Source organism: Apodemus sylvaticus, chromosome 2 (genome assembly GCF_947179515.1).
Source record: "Apodemus sylvaticus chromosome 2, mApoSyl1.1, whole genome shotgun sequence".
NCBI classification, from domain to species: Eukaryota; Metazoa; Chordata; class Mammalia; order Rodentia; family Muridae; genus Apodemus; species Apodemus sylvaticus.
This window is the reverse complement of record NC_067473.1, coordinates 100,460,377-100,481,714: the sequence shown is the minus strand read 5'-3', so window position 1 is coordinate 100,481,714 and position 21,338 is coordinate 100,460,377. Positions and strand designations below refer to the sequence as shown.

General features: G+C 43.9%; 1 protein-coding gene and 1 non-coding gene across 3 annotated transcripts in view; both read right to left on the bottom strand.

Annotated features, from left to right (window-relative positions):
• Eif2ak3 (eukaryotic translation initiation factor 2 alpha kinase 3) overlaps positions 1-17,710 on the bottom strand; it is a 61,432-nt gene extending 43,722 nt beyond the window's left edge. For both annotated transcript variants that reach the window (XM_052173880.1, XM_052173882.1), the window contains exons 1-2: positions 17,181-17,710; positions 3,680-3,809 (exon numbers count right to left, since the gene is read on the bottom strand). In XM_052173880.1, coding sequence (XP_052029840.1) covers positions 3,680-3,809; positions 17,181-17,470 — 420 coding nt within the window. In that variant the 5' untranslated portion in view covers positions 17,471-17,710. The remainder of the gene's footprint in view (positions 1-3,679; positions 3,810-17,180) is intronic.
• LOC127679517 (small nucleolar RNA SNORA5) lies at positions 6,596-6,731 on the bottom strand. Its single transcript, XR_007976819.1, has one exon. It is a non-coding gene; the product is annotated as a small nucleolar RNA SNORA5 (small nucleolar RNA).
• Positions 17,711-21,338: the final 3,628 nt, after the last annotated feature.

Here is a 21,338-nt window from a genome sequence, read left to right as displayed (position 1 = left end):
CCCTCAATTCCCAACACCAGATCCCAACCCAAGCCAGCAGTTTCTAATTAGATTAGTGATATTAATGACAAACTGACTTTTTTCCAATGTACTATGTATTAATAACAGTAAGTCTACTATTTCCTACAGAAATCAGAAAACCATGGGTGTTTTTGTAAAAGGCAAGATGGCCTAGTGGATGTTACTGCACTAGAGTATAGCATTTTTACTGACAGAGCCGCGGCTCAGCAGTTAAGAGCACTTGCTGTTCTTGCAGAGGACTGGGGTTAGTTCCCAGCACCCACATGGTGGCTCACAACTGCATGCCTTTAAACAGAGGCAAAGGCAAGCGGATGTCTGTGAGTTTGAGGCCAGCAGGTCCACATAGCAAGTTCCATGGCAGCCAGGGCCACATGGTGAGACCCCCACCCAAAGAAGACAAAACAAAAACCCAACAACACATAAAAAATAGTCTTTAAAATGTTAATGCTTTGGATTCAGACTTGTTTGGAGGCAGTATCAAAACAAAGCGAAAGGCCACTAAAATACTTCTCCCTTCTCCAAATGACCAATGTACGTGGCTGGATTTTCTTCAAATGACTGAAACAAAAGTACAGTATAATTTTTGTTTGTTCTTTTTGTTTTTTTGAGACAGGTCTCATATATTTCAGGCTGGTCTTGAAGTCACGATGTAGCCAAGACTGGTCTCTACCTCCCCATGCAGGTACTAAGGGCATTGTTACCATGCCTGGCACCAATATAATTTATTTAATAAAGAAACCCTGCCTTGAAAAACCTGGGCAGGGGGGCGGGGGAGAGAAAGACAGACAAAGAGAGAAAGGAAGAGAGACAGATTGGTTTGTAAATATGTAAAAAGAATGCATCTTCCATATTGACAGCATGTTATATTACACGTATTGGGTTCATAATCAACCAGTAAATCTTTTGCAGATTCTCTCTCTTTCCACTCTCCCTTTCCCCCTTTTCTCTTGTTTTATGCCCATACAGTTTTACTGTATAGCTCCGACTTGCCTAAAACTCATGTAGACCAGACTGGCCTTGAACTCATAGAGATCCATCTACCTGCGAAATTTATTTTAATTTTTAGTGTTATAAATACAGATATATAGCTGGGTTTGATAGCTCCTACCTGTAATCCCAACACGCAAAAGGCTGAGGCAGAAGGATATGAATACAAGACTATCCTGGGATACCAATACAAGACTATCCTGGGATATCTAGCAAGACTGTTTCAGAAACCACAGAAAAGGCTCCAGGACAGACACACACAATACATCTAAGCAAGTCTTCATCATACTTTAAGTAAATCATAGCTAAGTTTCAATTTTCAACATTTTATACAATGAGATCAACTTACCAATATCAGGAGGATTACTATAAGGAACATCAAGTATATATTATGACACCGAGAACAATGACATTAACACACCTATATATTAAGCTATCACTATCATAAATGATCAATGCCTTTAGATTTTCTTTTTCTTATAGAAAATTAAAAGCTAGATAATATACAGTGGCCTTTTTTTTTTTTAAGAGATAGCTAGGCAATTAAGAGAACTTCTTGTTCTTGCGAAGGATCTGAGTTCAGATCCTGGCACTTACACAGCATGGCTCACACCATCTTCTGGTTTCAGGGTATACGTATGTGCATGCATGTGTATGCATGCACATATACCATGCAAAAATTCTTTTTTATTAATTGATTTATTTGTGCATGGGGGTGGGTGAGCTATAGCCACAGGGTGCATGTGCAGGCCAAAGGACAACGTTTGGGAGTCCGTGTTTTCATCATGTGGACCCTGGGTTTGAACTGGGGTTGTCAGACTTGGGTATTAGCAGCTTTATCCACTGAGCCATTTTTGGCTAACCTTAAACCTGCTATGCAGCTAAGACAGCCCTGAGTGCTCGCTTGCGGCTGGCAGGACCTGTCAGGAGAGCTGTTTGCACTAACAAACACTTGACCATGCCATGCAGCTCACCCAGTTTTATGTGTGGATTTTGTTTACAAATACACACATGCTTTGAATCACACAACACACTAAAATTACCTCGGATATAAGTGGTTTATGATCTCAATTTGCTGATCATCTTTCATATCAAGTTTAAAAATAAGGAGAATTCTAAAGAACACAAATAAACATGTTTAATGAGAGCAACACTAATCGTATGAATTCCTCTTTTTTGCCTTTGGGACAGGGTTTCTCTGTGTAGCCCTGGCTGTCCTAGAACATGCTCTGTAGACCAGGCTGGTCTTAAACTGCCTGTCTCTGCTTCCTGAGTGGTAAGATTAAAGATGTGCCACCACCACCAGGCCTGAATACCATTCTTCTATTTTTGGTTGTGAGTCTAACCTTTAATGGCTGAGCCATCTCTCCAGCCCCTGGATACCATTCTGTAACCTTGATTTCAGTCTAAAGACAGTCAATTTGCTCTTAGTGTTTGTAGATCTTAACAACGGAATCTTACTCATCTCAAGACACATTTCTTCATACCTTCTGACAAAACCAGAGCATAAGGAACACCACCCGCTGCTCCAGGTCTAGCACTGGCAAGTGTAGAGATTTGGCAAGTCTGTGTGTCCTTATGTCCCTACCTCCCTCAGGGCAGAAAAATGATCCAGGCTATGCTTGCTGGAAGACACAGGAAGTGTTGCTTCAGAAAGAAGGCTGGGAGCGGTGTATCCAGTGCACACGCCCACAGCGTTAATAAGTCATTCTTAAAACCCTCACACCAGAGTTTGTCTCTTCCCAGCTGGGTCCTGGCTAGGGAGCTTTGTAAAGAGACAACTACTGTGAGGGTGTCCACACTCGGGGTGACTAGACGTGGGAGGAGGCAGGTGACTGACTGCGTGTCAGCTGCCCCAGACTAAAGCTGAAAAAGAGGAGCAGCCGCCTCAGAGGCAAGATTAAATACTGAAAAATAAGCTTATTTCCTCTAGGCCTCTCTCCATCCCACTGAGGAAGAACTCACTGCTATGGGCGGAGTCAGAGGAGTTTGGGAAGCATGGTCTGAATCTGTTGCTCGCCATACTCTAGAGCTCATAACTAGGAAGTACAAATTTTCTGCAATTAATAAAATTCAATGAAATGTGGTACATTTAGGACTGGTGAGAGGACTCAGTGGGTAAAAGCGCCTGCCACACAGGCCTGATGTGATGCCTGGAGTTCAATCCTGCGAACCCACAGTGGAAGGAGAGAACTGACTCCACACGGTTGACCTACAACCTCCACATGTGCAGCATGGCTCGTGTGTGCCTATGTGCTTGGGTCTTTCTCCCCGCCCACCTCCTCCACTCTAACTACACACACACACTCACACACCCACCCACACACACACACACACTCACACTTTAAAGTGACCTGCCATATAAAAAAGAAAATTCGGATGTACAACACATAAGAACGTAGAGAATAACAAAGCACAGGATTCTGCAACATGGATTTCTAACTAGAAATCTTCCACTAGTTGCTTCTTGGCGATCCTATGGTGATCACGTTATCCATCATCATTACTTCTATGATTCACACATTCAGTGCCTGCAGCGATCCTAAGAAGCGGGTGCTGTCATCCACCCACTTTACAGAGGGGTGAAGGGTCTGAAGTCTCTAATTGAGGCTCTTCGCTCGGGCTTCACAAGACACGGCAGCGATTCTCACCGCAACCTGAGTTTTCTTACCTCTGGCTTGCTGAGGCTAGATGAAACCAAGGAACCAGACCCCACGTCCAAATCCCACTGCTTTTTCCCATGATTCTCAGCATCCAGTGCAGCGATCCGTCCGTCTAAAGTGCTGATGATTACTAAGGACCTGTAAGTGAAAAATGAACAGAACAAGGTCGGAATGCAATCTAAGACATCTCGTCCTTAGTTCATCTCTGAAAGAAACTTGGTTCCACCAGTAAGAAAAGTGGGGGGCCCCTGCCCCTCAACATTGATGGTCTTGCTGATCTGACTCTAGTGCAGGTCAACTAACTCCACTATGCCCTCTATCTGCTCAAGTCTCTGATGAAAAGCTCCCAATTCCTAGGTCTCCCTTCCACACCACCGTGAAGATGGAAACACCCCTGGCTGAGTCCTCTCCTGTTCCCATTCCCCACCTCCTGAGGTCCATTCCGCCTTCTCCCCCAACTTCCTTGTATGTGCACATATGAACATCCGTGTGGAGGTCAGAGTCACAGGGGTCTCCCTGCCTCTGCCTCCCAGGGGTTCTGGATTACAGTAGTATACCACCACAAAGGGCTTGTGCCTGGGTCCTCCTGCTTATACATCAGGCCTTTATTGACTGACCCTGGCCCCGGCCCCTCCCTAAACTTTCACTCTGATGCTGTCTTTCCCAGAACTTACTCTAAGAATAATGTTTCTCTATGGAAGAGAGGACTTCCTGCTATCAAGACTCTTGATGACCAGATTTTTATCTCTTTGCTACTTCTGGCTCATTTTCTTCCACTTCTCTCTCAAAATTACTAGGACCAGACTGTCCCATCCATCATCTCTCCTAATGGTCTTGTGCTTTCCCTTACAAACGTCACCTGCTTTTTCCTGGAAGAGTTTAGCTGCTGGAACGGAAGTATGTAAGAGTTTACATACTTCACCTCAGTTCTCTGAGTTTTTACCATGTCTACCTTGCACCAGCCCCTCCTGTCAGATCCCTGACTGTCAGGACCACATTCAAACATGTCACAACCACCAGCCCTTCTACCTCCTGCTCGCTTCCTCTTCTTTGACCCCCAACAAACAAACCCTTTTTTTTATTTATTTATTTACTTACTTACTTATTTATTTACTTACTTACTTATTTATTTACTTACTTACTTAGTTACATTACATACACACTTTCCCCTGCCTCAGCTCTTACATCTCTGGCTGCACGAGGTTTACGTTCCTGATCCTACTGCCCTTACTAGCATCTTGTCCTCACCTCTCTCTTTCTTATCCACAACTGTGAAAACGTCCTTCAGTTGTTTCTAAACACCCAGCCTATGGTACTTTACTAGAGCAGCCAGTTACACAAGACTAGGGTTCAATCTGCTGTAATCCCCTCCATCTTTAAATCAGAACTAGCTAGGCCTGGTGGATAAGCCTATATTCCCAGCGTCTGGGAGGCCGAGGCAGGAGAATTAAGAGCTTAAGGCCTACTAAGGGGTCCTGTTTCATAGCCCCCTCTCAAAGAACTCCAAAAGTCCAAGTACTAAATCAAGCAGAAACGAGCAACAAACCACTCTTGTGCTGGAGAAATGGCTCAGCGGTTAAGAGTAAACAAACCAGTCTCTCATATCTACCCTCCAGTCCCTTACTTACTGCTCTTTACAACCAAACTCCCACATACTCAGGCAGTTCTTACTGGAGTCACTACTAACCTTTACGGTGACAAACACTCAGGGCCAAGTATCAGTCCTGTACTTAGTGAAATATATATATTTTTAATTTTTATACTTCACATATACATCCAACAACCCTTTCCCCTACCTCAACTCTTGAAACATACTCTCTATGTGGTTTCTAAGATGCCTATTTCCTAATTTGCTGGTTTGCTTATGGAGACAGGGTCTAAGTAGTCATATAACCCTGGTTGTACAGGACTTGTACAGGTTGTACAAGTTACGTAGACTTGTCTAGTCTCAAACTCAGAGACCCACCTGCTTCTGTTTCCTGAATACTGGTACTAAAGTATGTGCCACTATGCCTGGTTATTTTCCTAATTTTCTTTTTCAAGACAGGGTTTCTCTGTGTAGCCCTGGCTGTCCTAGAATTCAAGCTGTAGACCAGGATGGCTTTCAACTCAGAGATCCATCAGGAATTAAAAGCATGTGCCACTAGGGCCTGCTCCCCCTTCCCCGCCCCCAACAGGCAGAGACCATTGCAGAAAACCACAAGCAACTGAAACGCACAGGACAAGTGATCATGAGGTCATGTGGTACCTAGTCCCAAGCACAGCATCTACATAATAACTCCTAAGGCTCGGGGATTATTTCAGAAGAGGAAGTGGCAAGTTTGTAAGAATCTGAGGAACAGGAAGTTTGCTGTGAAATTGTATCTCCTAGAAATGTCACAGAAGCTACACCCCTGAAGTCTCAACAGGCCTGCCTCAACAAAGCCTGCACAAAGATGACACCAACGGGCATGATATATGGGAGGGGGAAGAGTCTGAAGGGCTTCAACCCTAAAGAAAAAGCTACCAGCAACTGTGGAATGCTGAGAGTGGGAGAATGTCTTCCTGGGAAGAGCTCCCCAACAACCAACTGATCATCCAATACCAAGTAGTCAGCCCTGACACCCAGAAGTAACTTAACATGGACTGGACAGGTATTTATATATTTAGGACTGTGTGTGTGTGTGTGTGTGTGTGTGTGTGTGTGTGTCATAGGGAAGAATTGGAGAGAGAAAAGGAAAGAGGGGAAACTATGTAGTTATAAAAATTTTGCAAAACGAAAAAAAAATTCTTCACTCAAGTCTATGATCCTATTTTTCAGTTCCATTTTCTGGTTCCTTTTAATCTTTCTAGTCTCTTAAAATAGTTTTTCCCTATGTTTAACTACTTTGGTGATCCCAGCCACACATCTCTGTACTGGAAATTCCCCAAATTTTTTTTCCATGCAATGTCTGCAACCAGACTTCTCCCTAGGTCCCAGAGTTGGGGACCCAGGGCCCATGAGCAGCAGAACTTGCTGTGGCAGCCACTTGGGCCAGCTCCCATCATGACAGGACAGGAACTGAATTGAACTTGACTGCAGAAATTCCCAATTTTTATCTCTGGCTCTAGGCCTCTCCCCTCAACACACACATCTGTCTTATAATGAAGTTACCTAACAGGCTTCTTGGATATATCAAAGTTGATGTATCCAAAGTTAAGACTACTCTGTGAGTCCTTCAAATGTGCAAACAGAATGATTTTCCTTACCGCTAGTATCTCTTTTGCATGGGGCACATATCCTAGATACACAGCAGACTGTATAAACTGCACACTGGATGAAAGAAAGAGTTGGACCCTGGTTTCAGCTGAACTGGTTTCAGTTCCTAGCGGAACATTAGGAATTTGCTGGGCTTACTTGCCAGCTTTAAAAACCATGTGAGGGTGTGGTGGGCTCAGCTGGTAAAAGATGCTTCATGATTTGCCCACCATCCTGGGACCCATATGGTACAGGAAGAATTAATTCCTGAAGGTTGTCACTCATCTTCAAACGTGTGTGCTCAAGCACACATTGCAGAAGCACATACACACAAAACAAACACATAACAAAATTTAAATCTTTTTAAAAGACCATGCTAATTCCAAATATATATAATTACATTGCTGGTTAGAATTATGGGGCACAACTTCACTCTTTGTGTGGCATTTGATATACAATATGCACAAAGCAAAGCTATGAGTTAGTCAGGGAATTAGGGAAATAAGTTAATATAAATCCATCTGAAGTCTCTCACAACACAATTTGTAAGGTATCTTGGTACATCCCATGATCCCAGCACTCAGAAGACAGAAGGATCTTTAAAAACCCAGCCTGGGCAACATACTAAGTTTAAGGCCAGCCTGAGCTACATAGTAAAACCCTGTCTAAACACACACACACACACACACACACACACACACACACACACACACGATAAAGGTAATCACCAAATTATCCATTAAATTTCTTATTTTGGACTTTAAAGTGGCAAGCCTTTAACTAACCTGTGAAAATAAGAATTTTGCCACATAACTTCAGATGACAAACCACAGAAAAGGACCAGTCTAGTTCCTTTTCAACTTTCTACCTATTGTCCAAGCTGGTCTAGAACTCCTAAGGCCGAGAGAGCCTCGCCTAGGCCTCCTGAGTGCTCTGTGAGTGTTTCAAAAATGAAACAAAGCAAACCCTATCAATCTTCTGTGTTATAGGCTGGGGTGTGTGACAAGTTGGCCATCACTCGTGCTACAGCTGGAATTGAGACGCATCACTGGGACAATGCAGACAAGATATTCTGTAGATCGCCGAATTATAGTCATGGATGCATGTCGCTGCCCCTGCTTGGGAGAGCAGCAAGCAGCAGGACTCGGTCACAAGCCAAAGAGCTCTGGCAGGGATAAGGAGGGGACAGAGGGGACACAGGCATCGGACCGAGGGAGGAAAAGGGGGAGAACAGAAAGGCATTTATCTCCCCATGAATGCACTACTTCAAACACTATGAAAACCCTTAAGTTATTCAAGAATCCAAGACTTCTCAGGTAGGGCCTGGGAGTCAGAGTCAGTACACGTGTTCACGGCTCTGCCTTTGTTCTCACTCAGCTTGACTTTCTATAATTTCTACTTACATATTTATTTGGCATGTATATGTGTTCCCTGTGCACGTCCGAAGGTGACATCTAGTGTCCTTGTTGAGTTTGAGGCCAGCCTGGTCTACATACTGAGTTCTAGGCCAGTCAAGGCTACACAGAGACCCAGATGCCCAACCCCTACCCTCTGCCCCACAAAAAGATTTTTTTTTTAATTTGGTTTTTTTCGAGACAGGGTTTCTCTGTATAGCCCTGGCTGTCCTGGAGCTCACTCTGTAGACCAGGCTGGCCTCGAACTCAGAAATCCGCCTGCCTCTGCCTCCCAGAGTGCTGGGATTACAGGCGTGCGCCACCACCGCCAGGCAAAAAAGATTTATTTTTATTTATGTGTAGTGTTAGTATTCGGTCTAAGCTCCACCCCACACTTACCTGGCAACAGCCAGGTATGCCCCGCCCCATAGACCTGGCCCACTATAAAAGGGGCTACTTGCCCCTCCTCCCTCTCTTTCATCGCTCTCTCATCACACTCTCACCTCTCTGCCCCTCTTAGGCTCTCCTCCCCTCCCCCTTCTCTCCACGTGGTTATGGCCGGCCTCCACTTATCTACTCTTCTCTTCTCTTCTCTTCTCTCTGCCTTTCTCTACCTCTACTATACCATTAACTCCCATCCTCTGCCCTGAATAAACTCTATTCTATACCATGTCTGTGTGCATGTGGTCCCTCAGGGGTTAGAGGTGCCTGGGCATGGGCCCTCCTAGGCAGCCCCTTCCCCCACACCGCTGTGCCACACTCCCTAAATCCCTCCTCTCTCTTTTAAGCCCCTTTCATTGGTGCGTTGGCCGGGAATCGAACCCAGGCCTCCCGCGTAGCAGGCGAGATTGCCAGGTAAGCGTGGTGTGGAGCTTAGACAGAATACCACCGTGTAGTATGTGCGTCTATTTGTTTTGTACGTGTAGGTCACATGTCTGTGGTGCTTCTGGAGGCCAGAAGAAGTAGGAAGCCCTGAACCTGGAGTTACAGGCAATTGTGAACTGCCTATTATTTCACCTAGATCAATATAACCCAAATTGTCTGACCATAAAAATTATTACAAACTGTTAAAGGCTAGCATGGCATCCAGGGTGAATTTCACACTAAGCTCAGCTGTACCAAGTGACTTGCAACAGAGGAGGAAAAGAAATTGTGACTCGCTAGAACATGATCTGTACCCACTTCTGAAAGCACTGCTTCTTCAGTGTAGCAGAGCATGTTTAGGATTCCCAACGAGCACTGTCCCAGATCTCTCCAGCTACCCCCAGGAAGGGTTTCGGGTTTCAGTGGTCCATCCTCCTTATCAAGGGTTCCACAGAGAAGAACACTGTCATTCCCACAGCCCCCATCTCTTCCTAGCAGGTACTGTTTGTGCTGCACGCTTTTCCTGGAAAACCAAAGCCCACAGTTCTCTCTCCAAACAAACCTTCATGGTACCTAGTTCACCATCCCTTTTACCATAGCTCAGCGGCAGGCTCCACCCCTACCAGGAATTCAGGCATTCAGAAAGCCAACGTCTTCCTCCCACTTCTTTCTCTCTTCACACTATAACCACCCACTCTGCCATCATACATATAATGCACACATCACCACCTGGTCTCTCGCCATCTTGAGACATTACAATCACAGCTCTGTAACACAGCTCTTGATTATATTTCTGGAGCTGCCTTTACATTTGGTTCTTCATTGCCTCTGCCTGGCTCTAGAACAGAAGATCTCAAAAGCCCTCTGATGTATTTTCTGGCCCAGGACCATTCTTGGCTTTTCTGATGAGTCTGCTTCCAGAGTGGAGCTCGGATGAACTTCTCTGCTGTGCCCACTGCTTTGCAGTGTGGCTCCTGTATACTTTCCTAACCTTACTTTCAGTCTCTTGTGCCAAGCTAATCCCCTCTCCTCACACCTCTCTCGATCTGTGACAACAGGCACACCCCCGGGGGTTCCAGTCTTTCAACTAGGTTGTTTTGTTAATTCAGTTTTCACCCTGTCTGCAAATATTTCATTTGCTAAGTGCTTTAGACTCTGGTTTTTGTTTTTAACATTTATTTTGTTTGTTTGGGGGTAGTCTTTGTGTGCAGAGATCTGAACTGTGTAGGTGAGAGGTCAACCTACAGGAGTTGGTTCTCTCCTTTCACCAAGTGGGTTCTAGGAATGGAGATCATGTAGTCAGGGTTGGTGGCAAGCCCCTTCACCTGCTGACCCATCTTGGCAGCCTGCATTGTTTCCAGCTTTAAGAAAACAATTAAAACTAACCCAAATATTCAGGGTTTTTGGAAAGAAATAACTATAGTCACTTTCTAAGGTTTGACCTAATTTGAGTTCAAAGCAAATTCACTCTTTTGTGTTTGTCTGTGTGTCTGTCTTATAGCCTCAAGTCCACTGTATATAGCAGAGGATGGCCCTGGATGCCTGGTCGCTCTGCCTCTGAGTGTTAGGATTACAGGTTTACATCACCACACCAGGCTTGGCTTCTTAGTGTTTTCTTTATTAAATGTCTCATTCCATTACATTATTTGAAAACCCGATATCTACAGATTCCCACAAGATCTCAGAGATTCCCTATGAGATCCACAATGATCTGGGAGCTCAGGCTTAGAAATCTTGCTAAATTCACTGTAAACCCCCACTGTGCCCTTGCTTGTGTGATTCTGTTGCCTACTGTGGCCGAGAGAATTTCTTTTCTAAATTAAAATTTTTATTACTATTATGTGTGTGTGTGTGTGTGCATGTGTGTGTACTCATACATATGCATATGGATATCACAAGATAACTTTGGGAGTCAGTTCTTTCCTTCCACCTTATTTTTGGAACAGGGTCTCCCTTGTTTCTTTGAGACACTGTGTTTTCCAGGCTAGCTGACCCACAAGTATCTGGGTATCTCTCCTGTCTCTGCCTCCCTTCTCCATGTAGGAGGGCACGGATTTCAGATGTGCCACCTCATCTGGATTTGAGAGACCAAGTATAGTCACTAGGCTTCATGGCAAAGCGTCTTATCCTACTGAGTTTTTCTCTGCCCGCTGACATTGCTTTGACAGAACTATTTTATTTTATTTTATGTGCATGTGTATTTTGCCTGCATGTATGTCTGTATATATGCCTGGTACCCCTGGAAGTCAGAAGGGTGTATCAGATCACCTGGAACTGGAGTTATAGGTGGCAGTGAGCCACCATTTAGGTGCTGGGAACCAAACCTGGAAACTCTGCAAGAACAGCAAGGGTTCTGGACCACTGAGACATCTTTGCAGCTCCTACTCTTGATACTGTTTTATTTAAGGACTTGATTATATGACAGTGACACTCTCAATCTCTTTATCTTCATGCCATTATGAGGATACCTGACTATCTCCACAATCTAGTTAATTCAGTAAACAAAGATTTCTGCTGGACTCTGAGCTTCTCTCTACTCTCAATACCCAACCTAGTAAAATAAAGAAATGTTTATTACATAAATTAAATACTCAATATAAAGGCATTATCCACATTATACAGGAAGGGAGGCTGAGAAAGATGGAAAGAAATGGAACTTGCCTCGGATCACTCACGACAAGCGTAGGGCAGGAATGGGGAATTTCAGGCTTCCCACCCTATTGGTCTGTCAATTCAGAGAATCTGCCCATTATGCTACTATAATATGCAGCCTTTTTCTCTTCCAGAAATGTCATCAGGGTGTCATTTATCTTGTAACCGCTTTGATGATGCCCTCAATTAGGTAGGAATGACCCGAGGCCAAATGAACACACATATTGCCTTGGCTCTGATTTCATTTTAAAGAACCCTTGATTCTGATTAAGTTGCTCAGAATATCTATCCACAGACCATAAAGTCTGCTGGATTCTGGTAGATGCTAAACTCCTGCAAACGAGTCTTATCTCCTGTGGACAGTCCCAACAGGTGACAGAGGGCATTATCTGGATTGAATACAGATTAACAACTGCTTACTTTAATATTTTCTATTATTTTCCTTCTAGTGAACATGCCTCACAAACCTGAAAATGTGATTTGATATAAATGTTATGGGGCCAAGAATATTCTATCAAAACACACATTCAATAAAGGAAGTGTGTGGTTGCATACAAAAACACTAGTACTGATTGGATTTGACTTCCTAGTCCTCATCTACTAAATAAACCTTTTAATCAAGCTTCCTATATTTAAGCATATCATAAGAACAATCAGGCCTCAAGTGAAAACAAATATAATGCCTAAAGCTGTCAACTATGCAATTATTTTGAGATATCAGTTAGACCTTGAAGAAGCTTAAGCAAATTTACAGGTAACACAAGGATAACAGAGAGTCCTTTTAAAGATAGAAACATTTTCCACACAATTGTGGCAGATGCCTATAATCCTGCTAATAGGGACTCTGGAGGATCAAGAGCTTGGGCCAGCCTAGGCTACAATGTAACATTTTGTCTTTAAAAAAAAAAAAAAAAAAAAAAAGGCCCGGTATTTACATAGTGGAGGCCAGAAGATCATGAGTTCAAGGTCAACCTGGGCTACTTGAAGAAAACAAAGTATTTCCATATTATACAATGAAACAGTTTACTCAAAAGATTTACTCACAAATAGAACAGGATTTTCAAAACTACTTATTTACTCCTGTAACTTAAAAATTCTCTCCCATGTGTTACTAAGGTCTTATGTAGGTTTTCTTTCTTTCTTTGCTTGCTTTGGTGTTTTGGGTTAACCTCTGGGCCTCTTTCATGTTACCCATGGTCCCCCAAATGTTTTAAAACAATTTGTATAAACAGGTACATATAACAATATGAATACTGTTTTCATTTAAAAAAAAAAAAAAGAAGGAAAAAAAAAAGCTCAGGTGGAGATGGCAGGGAGCTGGTATTGAGAGGCCGTGTTCTACTTACTGCTCACGGCAACTGACAGGCAGGACCCTTTGGTAGACTGAGCACACAGAGCTGAGGTCAGATAAAGGACAGCCTCACACTGTCACAGACATTCAGTCTAGGCATCAGTAAAGTCAAAGGAAACTACCGAGAGGAAAGACAGCCCATTCACTGGCCCCCAGTAAGTTTAGTTTGGCAGCAATTTGTTTGCAAAGTTACATTAAGTTCTTTAAATTGGATTTTTGGTTAACCTCCATAGCCAGAGTGGGAAGAGTGAACCCTGACTGGCCTACACGGTTGACAATGCTCTCCTTTAGCACAGCATTTAGGGATGCTACATTATTTAAAGGCCCAGTGGGGTTTAAGACAGCTAAGAAAATATTATCAATTGGAACATCTGAGGAAAACCAGCTTTCTGCACCTTTGGTTCCTATCAGATCAGCTCAGTCTGGGAAAAGACAAATGAAAGAGAAATAAAGAGTTATTAAATCGTCTTACATTTGCAACAGTGTTTAATGTTCTCTCAAGCCAAAACTTCTGTTAGCAGGTGCACGGTGTATAAAGACACCAGGAAATGTCAAGTTCAGTAATAACTTTTGTTAGGAAGTATAGAGAACAAGCAAGGCAAAAGGAAATACACTTTGCAAGGAGTGTGCCAAGCAAGATTAAATTAGTTCTTTAAAACTTCAAAATGTCTTCAGTGTGAAGATAAACACCCAAGTAACACTTCTCAGGCACAACCCACTGCAGGAAACAAACATGTTGCAGGCCAAACACACTGGAGGAAGCAAGTCACACACACTGCGGTGAGTAACACACAGCGACCTGCTAGCACACACTGGAGGTAGTGCTGGTAACATAACAGCATCTATAGTTAAGTGTGTGTTCGAGGTGTTCTTCCTAATTTTCTCAGTGGGGTGGGGGAAATACCATTTACCTGTCTAAAGTTTAGAAGAAAACTTCCTGAGACTGCTACTAGAAAAACAAGTTTACATTTTTGGAAAAAAAAAAAGATGTTTATCCAGTCAGTCACAGGCCTGAGACACAGAGTGAACGTGTAGACACTGGTAAGGAGGATGAAAGCCAATCATGGAAGAGAAGAACTGAATCTTGGTAGGTCCCATCTTGCTAAGCATTGAAAGACAAGGTGCAAAAATACAGACCTTAACCCCCTCACCCCACTTCTGCAAGCTTCCTAGTTCTTCACAGCTGTTTGTAATCAACGCTTGGTTAACTCAGCTCTGCCCCTCCAGCCCTCCCCTTGAAACAAACAGGATATTGCTCTATTATTATGGAACTAATATCTTCAGATTTTGACTTGTGAAGAGCACTTAGGCAAAACACAGACTACCTATCTCCTGTCAACCTAACTCACCCCCGGCTTCTCACTCACTCACACCATGCGGATTCCACACAACCCGGTCCTGTCAGCAGGGATCACACACACTCTCCTCCCTGCACACTTCCTGTTTTCACTTGTGTCTGAGCAGGGAAGACAGTGGACCTCCTGATTGGCAAGCAGATTCTTTTCTGCCCCTTTGTAACCCAGAAGTCACAGCAAGCCTTTGACTGCCGGGTACTGGGGATTACAAGCAAGAGCCACCTCATAGGGCTTTCCTGTATCCTACCCCATCCTTTCCTTCCTTTCATTTTCAGCCTGTCCATACAGGCTCCCTCCTGGCAGACCATCAGTGAAGAGAGGCAGGAGTGATTCAGGAAGAGAGCGCTCCTTACCCTTTTGCAATCACTTCCTTGGTTCACTGAAACTGTTAAGTGTGCTCATCACCAAATGTTTCCAGACTTAGTCCTGTACTCCAACCTAGTCAGCTGTGTGGCTGCTTTTTGTAAGATTTCCCGGGGCTTTCTTGTGGGCACCTTCCCCTTATCGCTGTAGCTACCTGCCTGCCTGCCCTTAAGCTGAAGTCTTACCTCTCTATCTTCTGATGACGCCAAGCATCATCAATCCGGATGATCTGCATCTCTGGGGCATCCGGACCAACATCCCTTACCTTTTCTCCCTGGATTCTCTATATCTCTTAATGTTCCTGTTTGTTAATCATTTTCTGGCCACCAACGCTTGATCTTTTTTTGTTTGTTTGTTTGTTTGTTTGGATTTGGTTTTTTCGAGACAGGGTTTCTCTGTATAGCCCTGGCTGTCCTGGAACTCACTCTGTAGACCAGGCTGGCCTCGAACTCAGAAATCCACCTGCCTCTGCCTCCCAGGGTGCTGGGATTACAGGCGTGCACCACCACCGCCTGGCTATGCTTGATCTTTATACAAGTATATCAAGAGATGAAGAACCAATTATAGGAACTAAGATTTTGCTTTGATAGCTCTCATATTAATCCCATGTAATGGAATATAATACTAATATCCTTACCTTAAGTTTCAGTAAACCTTGTTGCTAGAGAAATAGGCCTGACTATTCAAGATTAAGATTTCTCAAACTAATATGCATATAAATCATATGGTGATCTATTACAATGCAGATGCTCGGTCAGTAAGTTAGGAGGTACTTGATTCTGGAGGTCTAACGCATTTCAAGTGATAATGCTGTTAGGGTAGGAATACACACATACACACACACACACACACCCCCCAAAATGGTCTCACTATCATTTCCAACCCCCATTCTTCTTGCTGTCTTAAGTTCACCATCTCTCAGAATTCTACCCATTTGTAAGAACCAAATTATCCTGTCACAGCAAATTCTTACCTACAAACCTATCTCACCCCTTTGCCCTACACAGCGTATACCAGAAAACTGTGGCTCACCCATGACAATTCCTTCGTACTGCTTTCTACAGTTCATTTGAACTGCCCTAGAGTTAAGACCTTCTGCTTCATCGTGACTAATGGACTGCATATTCCTTCCAAGGGCAGGGGCTTCCTGCTCTACCTTCAGAACCCCAGGGAACCTAGGGCTCTGCCCAGCTTTAGTAAGCCCCTGCTGCTGCAGGTGTGTGTTCTAAGAAAAACAAAACAGTTCACTCTACTTCATGTAATTTACTCTGCACAGCTGGTTCGCTCATCCAGGAGAGTCCACCCACTGGCAGATAGATGAAAATTGTATTCTTTAGTACTTAAAAACTCTTAAATATAAGCATGCAAATGGTGTATGGAGAATTTTAGGGCTTACCATATTTCTGGGTACTAAGATCGAGGTTCTGATACTTGTTATAATCTAGTAACTAACTACTATGTTACAAACTTAGATACATTCTAATTTAGATACAGCTCTTAATTTACCTAATGATCTTTTAGCATTCTTTCTATTAAATAGTGCCACTTCCTCCACACATGCTACCTGAAAAATACTTTTAAAAAGTATTTTACATTCCGTGCAGACTTTGAAAATTGCTTTAAAACTTGTCTCTTGAATTTGTATGTTTATAAGGCTAAGAAATCCAACTGAAATAAACTCCGCTAACCCCCTTTAAATATCAAAGAAGTGCCAGTTTAGAAGAACCCAGCCACACTCCATAAACTTTAGTGTGTGTTCAAGAGCTCCCGAGACTGCTTGTTCAACATACAGATTTCAGGTTGTTAACCAGAAAAGGTCTGGTTTAGTAAAACCGGGGCGGAGCCTAGAAAACTGTCCATTTAACCAGCATCCCCCTGGTAATTCTGATGCAGGTGTTCCCGCAGATCTCAATTAGAGAAACAGAAAATCAAAACCCTCGACCAGGAGCCACAACAGACTTGTATTTGAAGGATAAATGCAGGCATCTCTTTTGAAAGTCGTTTTTCAAAACACCTGTCGCAACAGAATCAGGACCGAACGAGTCAAACATTTGGGAGTGGGAGTGTAAAAGGGACCAGGCATATGGTTAAAGCCCGAAAACAATGAAAGCCGGGAAGTTACTTTCTTCCCTAGGCTGGGTGTTGCAGTCTCCAAGCATCCCTCATCCTCCTTTGAAGATGCCGTTGCCCTCCCACAGCCAGGACCAGGCAGGCGCTCAGCGCGGGGCAGGAAGGTGTCGCGGCTCTCTGCTTTGTCCGCAGTGACTCACATCCCTGCGAGAGATGCCCCGACCCTGGTTCCCAACCTCTCACCTGCCGCGAGGCCGCAGTTCCACGTCGTCATCGGGCTCCGTCGCGCGTGACTCCTGATCTCCAGCGGCAGCCGGCAATGCCTCGGCGTCCTCTACGGTCACTTCGGCCGTAGCCACCGCAGGCACCCGCGCGGCCGAAGTCGGGGCGGCCGCTGCCCCCAAGCCAAACGCTGTATCCGACGTGTGAGCAAGCAAGCGGCGGGCAGGAGCGACTGCCGAGATCCCCGCCGCCCAGCCCAGCAGCAGGAACAGCAGCAGCGCGTGCGGCCCAGGCCGGGTGGCGCGCTCCATCAGCGGCCCGCCCCACGCGCGGGCATGGAGACCCTGCCGCCGGCGCCCGCCCGTCTCACTGCTCGGAGCCTCGGAGCACCGCGAGCGCACACCACGGACCCCGCCGCCTCTCGACTTCGCGCCGCAGCAGCAAAGCTGCCCGGCCACGTCTTAGCCACTGCCACCTGAGTGACAGCCTTGTGCAGACATCGCCCATTGAGCGAGGGTTCCGTGCGTCTGCTCTGCGATTGGCTGTGCGCCTTGCCACTCCGAGCCAGGCAGACGCGTTCCTTGTTGTCAACATTATACCTACCAATCAAATTGTATTTTTCCGTGTGGAAGTCCGGCCCTTTTCCGGAAACGATAGCCAATGAAAAATGCCCCTCCCCAGAGTCTTCTTAGGTTATTCGTGAATCATTCCAGTTCCCGAATGCCTTCTCTGGAATAGATTGGTCCACTCTATGTTTGGCCTCGCCCCTCAAAGTGAGGCGCTAGAAAAGGCTTGGAGATAATTGGTGCAAGTGGATGCCCATCAAAAACCTGGGCTAACTGCTTCTTGATTGGTTGGAAGCGACTCTTAGTACGTGGCCGATTCTGAGTGTGAAGAGGACGGTCCCCAGTGAAAGGAAGAAGAGTGGAAAGGAGTCCCGGGTGGCCGGGAGGTGGCTGATCTTAAAGGGATAGATGCTTTTGCTATTCCCAAGCCGAATTTATTTGGAAAGAAGAGATGAGGGTTGGGGCAAAGTGACTGCACAGGTCATGTATCCTTAGAAGTGGGTAGAAGAGAAAGGACAAGTTCAGGAGTTGTCCAATTAGTGACTAGGAAGGTATTAAGAATTACAATCACAGCTCTGATAGAGATGACAGTGACCTGTAGATAACCCAGCGCGCCCGGAATGCCTCTTACCTGTTTATAAAAGAGGATCCCAGGCCTAGCGCACATAAGTAATCTGCTCAAGGTTGCACAGTCAAAAATTTTTTATCAAGTCTCCTTGTTGGTTTAGCTCGCGTTACACTGCCCTCAGGAGAAATAGGACGACAAACGGCCAAAGAGGAGAAGGTTTGAATGTTTAACCAAAGCATTTAAAATTCTCTTAAAGTAGTTGTGAATACCCTGAAGATTTTAGAGCAGGTGTGTGGGAAAGTAAGAAGTTTCGTCCTTCAGCAGGATATTCAGAACACCAACCACTGGGAAGATTTTTAAAGATGTTGGCAGTTTGTGTATGCTGGTCTGTCTGCACGAAGCACACCAAGTTTCCACCCAGCCTCAATCCATAGAAACCCATTTCTCCCTTTAGTTCGTACCACATTTCTCTGTTCTTCTGTACAACAAATCTCTAAACCGCCTGGTCTTCCTTTCCTCTCTTGTCTCATCACACACACACACACACACACACACACACTGCACAGGCATTAGTACTCCTCAACTCCACCCAAATTGCTCGGATACTCTTGACATGTTCCTGATAAATTCGAAGAGGAGTTCTGTTGTCATCCCAAGTGTCCTCCACAGTGGAACCCAGCCTTTCCTCTATGAAACATTTTGTCCCTTGTTTTCTTGCTTCCCTATAGGGGAGGTATGACCTTCAAATGACCCTGTTTTGCTCAAGATGAAAGCCAAGGACCGGAAGTTCTTGTCACGTATATTAGTTCTCTAGGGTTGTCATAGCAAATTCCCGCTAGTGTATGTGTTCTGGAGGCTAGAATTCCACCATCAGGACTGAGCTCTTCTGAGGCCCCTGTTGGCTTGTAGGTGGCCTGTTTAACACCCCTTCATGTGAACTTTCCTCTGCTCATATGGTCCCTTTTCTCTTTTTATTAGTTTTTAAAGATTCTATTTTAAGCTCTTATGTAGACAGGTACCGTTGTGTCTAGAAGAAACTGTTCCCACTGTTTCCTTGGAGTTATCTGCTACCTGTACTCGCTCTGACCATCTTCCCACCTCTTCTGTGCAAAACGCTGAGCTTTGTGGGGAGAGGTTTGATACAGATATTCTATTTAGGTCTGAGGGCTCCAAAGTCTCTTTCTGTATATTGTTCAGTTGTGGATATCTTTGTTAATTATTGTCTATTGCAAGAAGACGCTTCTCTGAGGAGGGTGAAAATGCTGTGCTCTATGGTATAGCAATATGTCATCAGTGGTCATTATATTGCTATGTCCTTATAACAGAATAATAGTAGGAGGTTTGCTCTTAAGCCTGTGACTATCTAGTTTCAGGTTTTCACTACGGCAGCGGCAGTAGATATGGGTTCCATCTTATGAAGTAGGCCTTAAATCCAATTAAAAAGTGGTTAGCCAATCCCAAAACACTGCCACTATTGCATATATGGATTTAACAGAGACTGTGACAGCATACAAAAGACCTGCACAGGCTTGAACCATACAAATTCCCAACACTGACAAAGGGAAGTGGATAAAAAGTCCCACCCCTAACAATTATTTGCAAGATAACTACTGGGGAAGGGAAATTTAGTTTTCTTCAATGGAGTCTTACTGGGTATATCAGCCACACTCCAGGGCAGGCCCCATGCATACAGAGTATTTACTTGGTTAAGACAAAACATATGCTGGGTTTTTTTTGGGGTTTTTTTTTTGTGCTTTTTGGGTTTTTTTGGAGGGTTTTTTGTCTTATTAATTTTTTCAGTTTGCTTGTCTGCTTTGATTTTTGGTTGTTTTTTCTCCTGTTTTTGTTTTTATTTTAGAAAGAAAACATGAAGTTGGGTAAGTAGGAGTTGAGGAGGAATTGAAGAGGAGAGAATATATATATTCTGTGCAAATTTTAATGTAAAATTTTTCCTTTAATTTTTAAAGATTTATTTATTTATTATATATGATTACACTGTAGCTGTCTTCAGACACAGCAGAAGAAGGCATCTGATCTCATCACAGTTGGTTGTGAGCCACCATGTGGTTGCTGGGAATTGAACTCAGGACCTCTGGAAGAACAGTCGGTGCTCTTAACCGCTGAGCTATCACTCCAGCCCCTACCTTAATTATTTTTAATATGTGTGTATGTGGGTCTCTGTGTATAGGTTTGTATGTGTGAGCACATGCAATGCCTGTGGAGTTTATAAGGAGGCACATGATTCCCAGAGCTAGAGTTACAGGTGGGTCTGATCAGCTTGATGTGAATGCTGGGAACCAAACTATTGTCCTGTGCAAGAGCAATACACGCTTTTAAACACTTAGCAATTTTCCCCTCCTTTCTTTTTGGTAAGACATTAGTTATTTTAGATTAGTTATACTGGATTAGAACTCTACACTGGGGTTTCAGCTTAACTTAATCATCTCCTGGGAGATCTTACCTCCAAATTGTGTTCTGGACACTAGGGCTTAGGATTTCAACATACAGATTTAGTGGGGAGGGACAGAGTTCAATATATAACATGTGAACACCCGCAAGATGTGTTTTCATGTTATTCAAAGTTGTATTACCTTCCTAACGAGGCACCTCCTGTCCACTTTATTTAAGCCAAAATCCTTACAACCTCACTTCCTATGTTCTTTTCTGCTTTATTTCTCTCGGACTTTAAATGCTACACTACACGTCTATTGTCCGAATACCTCTATTTGCATGTAAGGTTTTGATCATTTGCTCACCAATGCAGTTTTAAGTTCAAGTAGTTAGTAAGCATTTAACAAATATTTATTGGATGAATCAATAAATAGTCAAGGATGAAAAGGAAATAAGCACGTGGAAAGAAAAGATAGAGGGAGTTGTGGAAGCAATATCCTAGACTGTCTGAGGACACAGAAACAGCTCTGCTTTCCACTAAATCCAGAGAGTGGGAGGCATCCTGGAGAAAAGTTATTTGAAACATAAAGAAACTAAATTTTTAAAAACCTCAAACCACTTGACTAATTATTCATTCAAAAATGTGTAATAGAT